Source organism: Phalacrocorax carbo, chromosome 1, assembly GCF_963921805.1.
Source record: "Phalacrocorax carbo chromosome 1, bPhaCar2.1, whole genome shotgun sequence".
NCBI lineage: Eukaryota > Metazoa > Chordata > Aves > Suliformes > Phalacrocoracidae > Phalacrocorax > Phalacrocorax carbo.
In genome coordinates, this window is record NC_087513.1 from 72,788,169 (window position 1) to 72,801,331 (window position 13,163).

The following is a 13,163-nucleotide window of genomic DNA, read 5'->3' on the forward strand; positions in this document are numbered from 1 at the left end:
TGCAAGACCACTTGTCTGCTGTTTTATGATTGCTCCTTACAGGAAGCTGTTCTTATTGCATCTTTATATTAACTTCTCCAGGTTCAGCTGTAGCAACTACAGGACCTGTCTATATTTTGTGGGAGTTCTGAGGGAGTTATTGGAAAAGTAGGGGTTTGTTCTGCAGAAACCACTTCCACTTCTGCTTTTTTTGGTGGTGTTTGTGTAGCATATACATATCATTTGTGAAACCCTTCAGGATGTTTTGGTGGGGCGGGAAACATTTTTATTCCTGGGAAATATTACTAGTAAGTGTTGTTGGAGGATTTGTAGGTGGGGTGAAATAGGTGGAACGAAAGGGGTTGAGTTTTGGGGATTTTGGGTGTTTGTTATTTGAAAGACATTGTTCAGCTGCATGTAAGATCCATTCAAGCAGATTAAATTAGCAAAGCATCTCACTCAGTGTCTGCCCCTGACAGGCATGTTCAAGCCGCTTCAAGAAGAGGCTGTTAAGAGGATTGTCAGCAAAGATTCAAACCCTAGGCCTTTGGATTGGAAAACATGTACTGTAATTGAATTCATAAATGCTAGTCCATTGCTTTAAGGACTGTTAGTGTCTCATAGACTAATCTATGTGGTGAAGCAATTAGAGGAAGGAGTGGGAAGATCGAGTTACCCACAAAGCTCCAGCATTGCTGTAAATCCATGGCTTATTGCTAGTAACTTACATAGTTTGAGAACAGGCTCTGCTGGACGGCTGGAAGATCCACAGGTGGGATCATAATTTGTTCCTTTCCAATTGTGTGCCTTATTGAACTGGATCATGTGCACAGTATGAGAGAGCACTGAGGTCAGGATGTATTTACTCGTCTTTTATGTATTGTAAATTTACTCCTCCTTTTCCTGCTTTGTTACTTCTATCTGTTTCAGTAAGTCACTGAAAAAGTGGTATGGATCTGTTTTTTTAAAAATGTATTTATTTATTTCTGCTCAGATTCTGACAGTGGAATCACTCACGGCCATATGGGTTATGTGTTTTCGAAGACATACACACCTACAGATGACAGCTACGGATGCCTAGCTGGCAACATCCCTGCCCTCGAGTTGATGGCTCTTTATGTAGCTGCAGCCATGCATGATTATGATCATCCAGGAAGGACCAATGCCTTTTTGGTAGCAACAAGTGCTCCCCAGGTAAATAAATCTCAGGTAGTGTTGCTGTTAAGTTTGGAAAGTCTTTAGTAACAGCTTCTCCTTGCCACTGGTGCCTGTGGCTTCCATTAAGCACAAGTCTACCAAACATTTTCAAACAGCTTATCAAAGTGACAGAAATAATTGCTTCACTTGGGGGTTACCGATAAGAGTCTTCTTGCACACCCTCACCACCCTCAGTAGAGCTGGTAAGAAAGGTACTGATAAAATGTCTCAGTGAAAGAGAACCTAATGCTCTGCTGACTGATAGAGAGTCTGTAACTGTGAAATAAGGGAGGAATTATGCTACCCAGTAAGGTATAGAAAGATTAAAATAAAATAAACACCTGTATAGTTGACAGTGCACCACGCAAGTTAATTTGTGCATGATCGTAACATATTTTCTGTTGTTCCTATAGAACATGAGCAGCTGCAGTCTTTTGCAAATGTATTTTTACGCTATGCATCTATTGGGGTGGGGGGGTGTATGGAAAATAATCTCAGAAGTTGCTGCCAATGCCGGGAGTTGAATTCAGCAATTGTGAATCACTGTTTATTGGCTTAATTATGAGATCATCTTTCCTTACTTTACGTAGCTGCCCTGCCTGGCTTCAGCATACTGTGCTGAAAAATATTTCTATGGACAAGGAAAGAAAAAAAGATAACTGAATGGTGAGAAGTCGGGTAGGGATGCAGAAATTCTAGATTTTCTCCCCAACTTGGATCCAGACTTCCTCTCTCACCAAGAGCAAGTCCCCTGAACTTGCTCTGTATCAGTTTCTGTCTATAAACTGATAGTAATACTACTCATCCTTGCAACATCTTTCTGTGATCGAGAACTTTGATACTCTGGCCAGGTAAATAGATTGGTAGAAGATGTATGCTATCCTTAAATCTATTTTTAAGAAATGAGTGCTATAGCATTGTGGTTGTAAAAATCAGCAAGAGACGTTAGATGATTAGCCTTAATGTATTGTCCCTAGTTTGAAAATATATTAATGGGAAAAAAATTAAAATTATCTTTGTTATTTTGGGGGGTTTTGGTTTGTTGCTTGGGGTTTTTTGGTTTGGTTTGGTTTTTATCTGATATCACCTGAAATTTGCAGAACTTGTATTTGGCATCTAGGTTTTTTTCTTCTTTTTCATGACAAGCAGTACCAACTTCCAGTAATGACAAAGTGCTGCTGTATTAAAAATCTGCCCTCAGGGGTTGGGCTTGGGCAGCAGAATGTATCTATCTCAAATGCTTACCGTGCAGTTAAGCAAGATGGGCTGTAAAGCTGAGTTGCTTCAGCAACCCATTCTCTGGGGTAAAGAATAGATTCTATACTTCAGGATAGGGTTGAATTTTTTCATGTCTAGGTGGCAAAAAAATAGAATAGAGATGAAGAGCCACTGGAACATGTGTGTATCTATTTGTGTAAAAAGTTACAAAAATTGTATCTATTTTACACAGAAGCATATTTCCAAAAGCTTTTCTTTCCACAAACCAAATTGTGAAAAGACTGGATGCTGCTGAATTGAAAAAATTTCCTGGACAGTTGATGTCCCCTAATAGATCTCTCTTAAGTTTCTGAATGGAATTGCCATCACTATGAGAGTTACGCATCTTGTTTTGGTAAAGATTTAACCAGTTTTGGATTTTAGCATTGAGAAATCTGTCAGGCTGAGTGTGTGTTGTAAGGTTGCAAACTGGGATTTCACTTGTTTCTGTGTTTGGAATCAATCCAATAAGGACAGAATTGCCAGGACCTAACACCAAAGACAATAATCCCTGTTAAGTGAGGTTAGTTCTGAGAAACAGGGAAGCAGAAGCACACACCTGTGTGATATTAGTCATTAATTTGTGGCCTGAAACAGAATAATGTATTGTCATATGATGGGTTCAGTCAGGACCGAAAGACCCTTGAGCGTGAAAGACCCAGAATTTTCAAGTCAATCTTCCAACAAATCTTAACCATCACAACAACTCAGGTGTCTCCTATTAGTCCTGCCAAAATCACATCTTCAAACCTCGAAATTCTTTAAAAAAAAAAAAAAAAATCAAACAAATCAACCAAACCTGAACCTTCCTCATGCATCATCCCCACATCATTCTCATTTCTGCATTGCAGTGTTTCTTTTGCTAAGAGGTTTCTCAGCTTTCAGCTGCCTGAATTGCTTTCACAGGCAGTGCTGTACAACGACCGCTCCGTCCTGGAGAACCACCATGCTGCGGCTGCCTGGAACCTTTTCATGTCGAGACCAGAGTACAACTTCCTGGTCAACCTCGACCACGTGGAGTTCAAGCATTTCCGCTTCCTCGTCATTGAGGCAATTTTGGCTACTGACCTGAAGAAACATTTTGATTTTGTTGCCAAATTCAACGCCAAGGTAAGAAGATTGATTCGGGTTTCTGGTGGATGGTCAGAAAAGATTGTGGGGCTTGGTAGCATCACAGTGAAAAGGCTAGAAAGGCTGCTGTGTTGCTCTTAATTCTGAATGTCCTTTTGGCTGCTGGAAGGGGTTTAAGGCTAAGGATATTATGCACTATTTGAATGTAAATCCCACTTACATCCTACTTTTCAACATTGTTTTCTTGTTCACTGCCACTTTAGACCTATTAGCAAAGCACTTTGGGGAAAAAACCAAAGGTGTTACCAAGTTTCCATAATGGCTAAATGCTTAATGTGAATTTTTATTGGTTTAATCATACTGTTATATTATCAAAGCACAGAAATCATAACAATTTTGAAATTCTAATTTCAAATGCAATGAAAGCATGATTTTTCTTTCCTACTGGGTTTCGAATGGGTAAACCCCAGAGTCAGGTCACTAAAGATCTTTCCTGCCCGCTCCACTCAGTCAGTATAAAAATCACAACCATGGGAAATCATTCTTAAAAATTATTGTACAGTTTCAGCCTAACTTATTGGAAAACACCACCATTAAAGTTACTTTCATAAACTCCATCATCCATGTTACCTACATGATACCTGCCTTTGGAGCTGGTACTGCCTTCTTGTTCCTTGTGAGAAACACACCAAGCAGTGTATTTCTCATCCAGGACTAGGACCTCCTAGCTGTTTTGGTGACATAGATAAAATGTTTTCATGTGGTATTGCTTAGGATAGACCTGTATCCTGAATTTTTGTAGCCTCAAGGTACATGACTGGTTTTGTTTTTCATTTCCCTGTAACATCTCTCGCTTTGTTAGGCTTTAAAGAGCTCTAAAGAAAAGCCTTAAATTATGGTCCAGGGTAGACAGAGACCTGATCTATAGCTCCATCAAAGTCTGAACTCCTCCTGCACCCCTGCTAGTCATGTCCCAAAACCTCCAGTAATATCAGGGGGGTTTCTTTAGGTATTAATTTTAAACTCTGGGATCATTTTCACCAGCCTAATTTCCTCGTAAAGTATTGAACGGAATTGGCAGATTCTCATCTGTCAGGGCTACAATGACAATAAGCACAGGGAATTTAGGCTGTCTGAATGCATCCTATGAATTTGACGGTTTGGACGAAATCCTTCACTTCTGTGAACATAAGCAAGGAATGAAAGAAGACAGGCTAAACCAGTGATTACTGTGGCTTTGTCACAGAGATTAACTGTCTTAACTGTGGAAGAGGACAACTTGACCAAAGTACTAGGTGTAAATTGAAAACTAAATCTGTCTTAAATCTATCAGGCTGGACAACAGTAGGTATAACCACTGTTGTAACCAAGCAAGGTAATACCTGAGACACTGCAGATAAATAGGAATGATGTATCACGTCCTGCCAGCTCGCTACAGATTTGTAAGGACATCTGTTAATCTCCTTTTCTCTCCTTATTGCTTGAATAGTCAAATAGTCATGCATGGAATAAAAAGTGGAGGAGAAAGTGAACATATTGACTAGTGCTTGTGGCAGAGCCTGGCTTTCCCAGCATAATCACTGCCGTAAAAATGGATTATTTACGTTTGGTTGGCAAAAACTCTTTTGTACCAGAGCGGTCTCAGAGAGCAGACCTGACATGTTTGTATATGGGTGGAAGTGCTGTAACTGATAAAATTAGCTCTGAATGATCACATTATTGATTGGGTTGCTGAATTGTAGTTTAGTATATTGAGACCCTTCTGTATGGAAGTCAGTGTAAACAGATGTAATGTAAGCATCCTCCCACCAGAGAACTTGCAGTCTGGGAAGTACCAGCAAGCAATAATGAAGGAAGCTGACTGTCCCAACGCTTTGACAATACCAATGCATTGGGGCACTTACTGTTCTCTGACATTAGTTATGCTGGATCATGTACACCAAAAGCAAAGTCCTCACCATGTGGGCCCACTGCTGCATGGGGCAGGGGACCTGCTGACACAGAATGTGCACATTTCACCTAGTGATAGCACAACAGCTTTCTCTCCATTTTTAACTATTGCAAAGTTGACGATTAAAGCTGTGTTTCAAGGAGGGATTTGAATTTCAAAAATTAAGTGGGCAGTGGAAGACAGCCCCTTCCACACTAGGAAGTATTCTAGGAGGAAAGTCTGAGATGGGAAGATGTGGCTAACAGCAGTAAAGGTTGGTATCGCTGACCACTTGGAGATGTAAAAGGCCGAGGTCCTCAATGCTTTCTCAGCTTCAGTCTTTGTGGGTAAGACCTGGCTTCAGGAATCCCAGGCCCCTGAGGTGTGAGAGAAAGTCTGAGGTGGTGAAGACTTATCTTCAGTGAATGGCATCAGATTAGGGAGCACTTAAACACACTGGACTTACACAAGTCCATGGCACCTGACGGGATGAGCCATGTGTATAAATACCCAATGAGGAGAGTAAAGCAGGTGGAGCCAGACTCTTCTTAATGATATCCAGTGACAGGACAAGAGACAACGGGCACCAACTAAAATACAGGAATGCCCATTTAAAAATAAGAAGGAACGTGTTTACTGTGACAGGGGTTGTACATTGGAAGAGGTTGCCCAGAGAGGTTGTCGAGTTTCCCTCCTTGGAGATATTCAAAACTGAACTGGACACGATCCTGAGCAACCTGATCTAACTGGCCCTGCCTTGAGCAGGGGAATTGGACTAGATGATCTCCAAAGGTGCCTTCCAACCTCAACCCTTCTGTGGTTCTTTAAGGTGACACTTTTTTTAGAGCAGTTGATAGTATATATCACTTTATATATCCCACTTTTTATTGTGGGAGGAATGGGAAAAATAGAGAAAAGGAAAAAGATAGGGAAAACTTTCAGACATACTTAGAGCAAGCAGGGAAATAAGCTTGTTACTTGCATCTTCACACTGCAATTAAATCAGCACAGCATTTGATGGTAATTTATCTTTGTATACCTATTAGGTAGTAACTTCTTGGAAAACGTCATGGAAGGATTACAATTGTTTGTTTTCCTAGCAAATGCTATCAAACAGGCACATCATTTGCTAAATATTAATTTCTCATAATTTATCTGTGTTCACTGATTTTCGCTTCTTCTTCTTTTTACATATTGCTCTACAGCTGATTGTAAATTCCAACCTTGGGTTAGCTTACCTGCTTAGACTTCTGATTTTGTTAAATAACTAAACATACTGTAAGATATCCCAGGACAGAACTTCCTCTGTGGATGCATCCTTTGACCCAGGATTACTGTCACGGTTTCCTTTTCTGTCTACTAGGTGAATGATGATGTTGGAATTGACTGGACTAATGAGAATGACCGCTTGCTGGTTTGCCAAATGTGCATCAAACTGGCTGACATAAATGGGCCTGCAAAATGCAAAGATTTGCATCTGCAGTGGACAGAAGGCATTGTCAATGAGTTTTATGAACAGGTAAATAATGCGTGTCCAAAGTTGTATCTGCTGGTTGCATGTCTTTTGTTAAACAGCCCTGCAGCATGCTAGTGCTGGTGATGAGTGAACACCACAGAGAATAAGGGTGAAAGGGATGGCTAGAGTTACACTTAGTCCATCCTTTTGCTGGATCAGTGAAAGTCCATTTGTTACTGAAGCTTCTGATGTATCCTTAAAGACCTCTGATGATGGGGTTTCAACAGGCTTAACTGTTCCAGTCTGGCACTATCCTTACAGCAGGCATGGTGAACAAGTGTTCCTTTCCTCTTTTCTTTCTGTTGGCAGTCGTCATGTCTCCGTCTCAGTCATCTTTACTGCAAACTCTTTTCGTCCTTCCTTCTGTCTTTTCAAGACATCAGCTGGTTCTCATTGATCTCCTCTGCAGTCACTCCAGGTGGCTTACCCTTTAATTGACATGTGGTCTCCAAAACTGGACACAACACCCTTGTTGAGATGATCTAAACAGAGCAGAATTATTTTAGCTTCCCTGTGGGCCACGTCTCTGTTCACACACACTGAACCTTTATGTTGTGAGCACGACTGAAACATTGGCTTTCAGTTCATCACAGACTAACCATATCTGCTCCCTACATGTTGATCCTGACTTGTACTTCATTTTTTAGAGACAATACTTTCAGGAGGTTTGTCAGTACAACTGCAGTAATTAAGCAAGGCTCAGCTGATGGTAGCACGAGGAAGGAGGACAGCCACAGATTGATTTACAAAGCCCTGGGAATACAGCCAGGCACTGGTCCTCTCCTGCCAGGTGTATGGGAGCCCTTAATTGAACCTTTTCTCATTATAACCTATTTAGCCCTGCCGAGTGGAAGGGGCAGGGCTGTTCCCACACTATCGCTCTCTTTCCCAAGTGGGAACGTATTATGAATGTGCTGATTACACTAAACTCCACATCCTGTCTTTTTGAGAGGAAGCAAGCAGGCTAAATCACTGAACCAGACATCCCACAGGCTTCTCAGGGAGGCTGTGCAGTAACTTGAAGTCACGGACTAATCCTTTTTAAAGCCTCTTCATCGACCCTTAGATTTATTTTACTTACAGTTTGAAAAAAAACAGGATTTTCTGCTGCTGCTGCCTTCTGGGGCATGTAAAGAAATAGGAAAAGGGACAAAATTCAGACATTGACCTGAAGGTCCTTCATTTATTTCAGATCTCCTAGAAGAAGAAAGAACAAGGACCCTTACATATATTACATATATACTTGGCTCCATTTTTCTTTTCGTATTTTCTTAAAGAGAGTCCCATAACAACAGTGGTCAACCTTCATCTCCCAGATTTGTCTGGTTTTATCACAACTGTCCCAGCAAATTGTACTTCACTTAATTCTGGTGATGACCATAGCTTATGTGGGTGACTACTGCCTGCAGACAAAACCTGTTAATCAGATATATAATATGACTCTCCTTTGATCCAACATAACTAATGTCAGAGGGCAGTAAGTGCTCCAATACATTACTATTGTCAAAGTGTTGGATAACAAGCTCTGAATCAAGCTTGGGAGGAACACGTGTGGGAGGACACCGTGTTATCTGTTCCACGGTAGGAATCTGGGTTATCTTCTATCAGTCAGGAGGGTGTGATACTAATGATTTCAGGCTCTTGGAAGCTGCTCCAAAGGACTGTTGGAGATTATCTTTCTTATATTCCTGTAATTTAAAAAAAAAAAAATACATTTGAGATTTATTCACTCTGCAAAATTTGATTCAGAATAACACGTTAATGGCATTCCTCCCAGCATGGGAATTGTGGGCAAATGTATTTGAACTCTTGGCTTGCAAATTCCAAGATGGCGGGTAGTCAGTAAGGTATTAGGGGATTTTGGTTTTGTTTTAATAGAAGATGTGTATTCACCGTATTGAGAAATCAGTATGTCCCAGTGGGTTTCCTGTTTTGGGTTTTTTTGCATGGCATGAGTTGCAGTGCTGAGAGGACGCTGATGGGATTGGAAACAGAGAACATTTTCTTCCTAGGACTTACTTTTGGCATTAAGGAAGAGAAGCTAGAGTCTCAGTTTATTTATCTAGGTTAAAATCTGATTTTCTTTAATGTAATATGCTATAAGAGGTGTAACAAACCACCTCCACCATGCTTTTGATCATGAGATTTTTTTTCTGAAAAGGGAAAAGCCTTCACTTTCTCATTTCTAAAAAGGAGAATTCTGTGGGAAGTTTGAATTTCCCTAGAATTATTATTAAAAAGCATACATATATACATTCAACCAATGCTGTGAAAATAATGAAATATCTTTCTTAAATATCCTTTAATAAATACCAATTCCTTTGAAGAATTTAACTCCCGTATAAATAATACCTCGTTATTAAAAATGTGTTGCATAGAAACATTCAAAATCCCGTGCAGTATTGTTAAAGTATGTTTCCTTTTCTCCCCTCCACATGCTCAGCATTCTTATTTGAAGACAGGTTAGACATATTAAAAAGAATCAATAAATGCACTGCAAGACGTTTCATATAATAAATCATGTTTTAACACAACATGAAAAAAGAATTTGTAAATATTTCAATAGCCAGCTTTCTTCCCACTACTGACAACTCACAACCAGGAAATCTCAGATATATTACTGTAAAGAAGAGCAAGCTGACACCTCTTCTTAATTTGCCTGCTATTTCAAGAATGGATGTCATTTTAGTGTTTTTTTTAACACTAATATTTTGCATTTAATGTTTGAACATAACATTTCGGGAACATAAAAGTAACAAAACAAAACACAAGGAAATGAGACATTTGTCATACATGCTTCAAAATTTAACTCTCATTTTTTGGCCTTCCCAGATATCAACAGGGTGTTGAGCAGATACATCTCCTGTAACTTTTGGAAAATTTAGGTTGCAAGTAGATAAATTTGGGCAATCTGTAAGGTAATGGAAACTGAAAATGTCTCTCCAAATTCTAATCTATATTCTCAAATATAGATCTCTGTATTGTATTAGAACATTATTTTGCGTATCAGGCTTGATTAGGGGGATTAGATTTTTTTCTTGGGGAGGGGACATCCAGTCTTGACATGTTTACTCAGCTGAAAATGTACTGATATCACCAGAAGCTTTGCTGTGATAGGGATGAGTGAGTGTATCAGACTTGGTTCTGCAGTAAAGTTTTAACTTCTTTTACATCAAGAAAAGAGGGAGAAAAAGCTCTCCCCATACTTCCCCTCTAACCTGTCTTCCTGAGAAGAGCTAGCAAAAAGCTTTACGGCAAAGATTTACTGCTTCTGAGTAACGCCTGCTTTCATAGGGGTCATTCTGATCCCAGGAAACATACTTATGACCCAAAGCCAAGACAGCCTCTCCAAGTTATGGGTAGTAAGGACAAAATTAATAAGAAAACTAGTTTAATGAGATAGCCCTTGCTTGTTGATGTTCAGTTTTGTTCCCAGCAAAAAGGTGGCTGATTACAAGGTGGTTGTGAGCTAACAATCACAAAATCAGAAGGGATTTTTTGAAAACAATGTGAAGAAAGAAAGAAAATATAATTTTAAAATTTTCATACAGTATAAAGTACAGGACAAGGGCAGTGGGCATCGTTTTGCATAGTCATCAGCTAACATCCTTGTTAAATTCACACTATCGGTAGTGGGTCTTCTTACAAGAGAAGAGCTGTAATTTCGTTTAACCATTTGACCTGCTGGCACTGTAGTAATGTCATGCTGGCATGCTATGGAAGTGGCATATGAGAGTTGCATTGTTTTTCTGTAATCATTTTTAATTGGTTTGATGTGCGTTACTCCTTTTTGTGACACAGTGTTGTTTCATTTACTTCAGAGAAATTAGCGCTATTTTTCCTCTCCAGGGTGATGAAGAGGCTAGCCTGGGCTTGCCAATCAGTCCTTTTATGGATCGCTCTGCTCCTCAGCTGGCACACCTCCAGGAATCTTTCATCACTCACATTGTGGGACCACTATGTAACTCCTATGACTCAGCGGGGCTGATGCCAGGAAAATGGATAGAAGATGGTGATGAATCAGGAGACACTGATGAGCACGAAGAGGAAGAAACAGCAGAAATGGAAACTTGTGAAAATGCTGAATCCAGTAAGTTGTTCACACTTGTATTTTTCATCAGAACAAGTTCCATATTGTGACCAAAAACTAAGCAGCCTTATTATAAAAGCACAGAGACCGTGAGCTGGTCAGGTTTGACATGGACCTCTTCAGAGTTAAAGTGATTCAGTGCTTTCTTTGGTGAGGCTGGCATGTAGCCAGTTACGTTGGTAATGGAGACACTCTGTCCATGGTTTCAGGACTGATACGCATTACTGTTTACATCTACTGCTCATTTCTACCTTCAGTTGAGGTTTCTGGTGGTGGATCACCTGTCTGTGCATGAGGCCTTTTTCAGACTTTCAGAACTGATGTTAGCAGACTGCAACAATTTCAGTTGAAGAAAGGATGGTTGGGAGATTTTTCAAAGAAAGCATTCATCATTTCCATGAGTTAGCGTGGTGCACAGGAATAATAGAATGAGGCTCTGAGGTGCTGATTCAGTAAAAGGGTTTTTAGCAGTGGACGTATTTTAACGCAAATCTCTTCAAGGTAATGTGTGGAGAAGAGTGGGGAGAGGATCGACACTGAGCATTGCTGGGTGCACATTGTTCTGGGAGCTGCGTCACTCTGGCTAATGAGTAACTGAAGCTGATAGTCTCCTTCCTGTTCTCCAGAAGGGCAATAGTGCCAACATTTGTCATACTGAGAAGAAGACTTTGTACCTTGAAAGGAGATCTCAGGACCTTGTTGGAAGTTATTTTTAAAAGAAAAGGCTGCAGCTGTAGACCTGTTTTCTTTTACCAGTTTAATCTGCATTCATTACCTTTTTCTCTCTTTTGTGTTCGTCCTTCCTCTGAATTTCCTACTATTCTTCTTTTATTTCCTTCCTCGGGGTCATCTTTCTCCCCCTCCCTTATATCTAAGCCTTCTGGAAAGTACCAGCCTTAATTGTGCTAGTGAAATATTGATACATAGATTTTTGTCTTTAACAGCCTCACTTTTTCCTGTTCTGTCTCACACACTTTCATGCCCTGCTGAGTATCATGCCTATTTTCTGTTGGGGAAGCTGAGAAGCGGAAAAGTTTGATGACTGCAATAAGTCACATAAGGACGTGGAACTAAAATCTGTGTCACCTGGTGTGCAGAACTGACCTTCTATCTCCAATTAGATCCAGGGGTATACAGTTTGTATTTAAGAAATCGTTGCTGTTGTTCACACACACAAACACATTTTAAGTTCGGCAGGTTCACATGCACAAAAAATGTTGTTGAGAACAGCAAACATTAAGTAATATAGTACACACAGGTTTATTTTAGCACCGTATGATCAATCAGCTCTGTAGTAGCAAGCAGAGCCACATGTTTCTGTGGCAGATTGGCATTAATGGAATTGCCTACCATGGAAAAGCAGACCCCAAAGCCTGAAACTGAAATTGCTGTATTAAAAAGATAGATGAAGGATGTTCTCGTTTATCCATTGTAATGTCTAACTTTACTTTGAAATCCTTAGTTTCCTTTCACCTCATTTCTGTATTCACTTATCTTCAGTATCACTGGCAGTCAACGCCAACAATGCTGCTTTCAGGTTAAAACCACAGACCGTTATTAACCCTTGTCACATTGAAAAAACACCACTTTTTAGGTGGGGTTTTTTTTTCATGCTCTACTCCATGACAATACTTTACTATTCAGCCTGGTGCTTTTAGGCTCTTTATCTTTTTCAAAACCTTAAAAATTAATGTATCAGAAGTTTTGAAACATCCAAACAAATTCTTCCTACTCCCTTCTTACCAAATGTGGGGTGCTCATCTTCTTGATCGTGTTACGTGTTACAAACTGTTTTCTTCCAGTTCCCGAAATTCTCTGTGACTGTGTGCATCTGAATCAGGAACCTACAGCATCTTTTGTGTTGCTGTAGGCATCTTTCAGGTCCTTAGAAATCTATACCTATGACCAAAAGACACTTGGATGTTCTAAACTTTCTCAGTGAAACAAAACAAAAGGATGAGATATCAGATGCATAGGTACTAAGAGTTGTGTAGATGTTGGTGAAGGTCTTTTTCTTGATGGAAATGCCTTTAGGCAGGTGGAAATATAATTGTGGCAGAAAACGCTTCACCTAGGTCCTGATAATTCACTAAAGCAGCTGAGATAAATTTAAGAGTTATAAA

The 13,163-nt window shown here is 39.9% G+C and overlaps 1 protein-coding gene across 2 annotated transcripts in view; it reads left to right on the plus strand.

The window, feature by feature from the left end:
• The window catches only part of PDE3A (phosphodiesterase 3A), a 265,096-nt gene that overhangs the window by 240,626 nt on the left and 11,307 nt on the right, over positions 1-13,163 (plus strand). For both annotated transcript variants that reach the window (XM_064459571.1, XM_064459577.1), the window contains exons 12-15: positions 974-1,173; positions 3,340-3,543; positions 6,798-6,953; positions 10,800-11,040. In XM_064459571.1, coding sequence (XP_064315641.1) covers positions 974-1,173; positions 3,340-3,543; positions 6,798-6,953; positions 10,800-11,040 — 801 coding nt within the window. The remainder of the gene's footprint in view (positions 1-973; positions 1,174-3,339; positions 3,544-6,797; positions 6,954-10,799; positions 11,041-13,163) is intronic.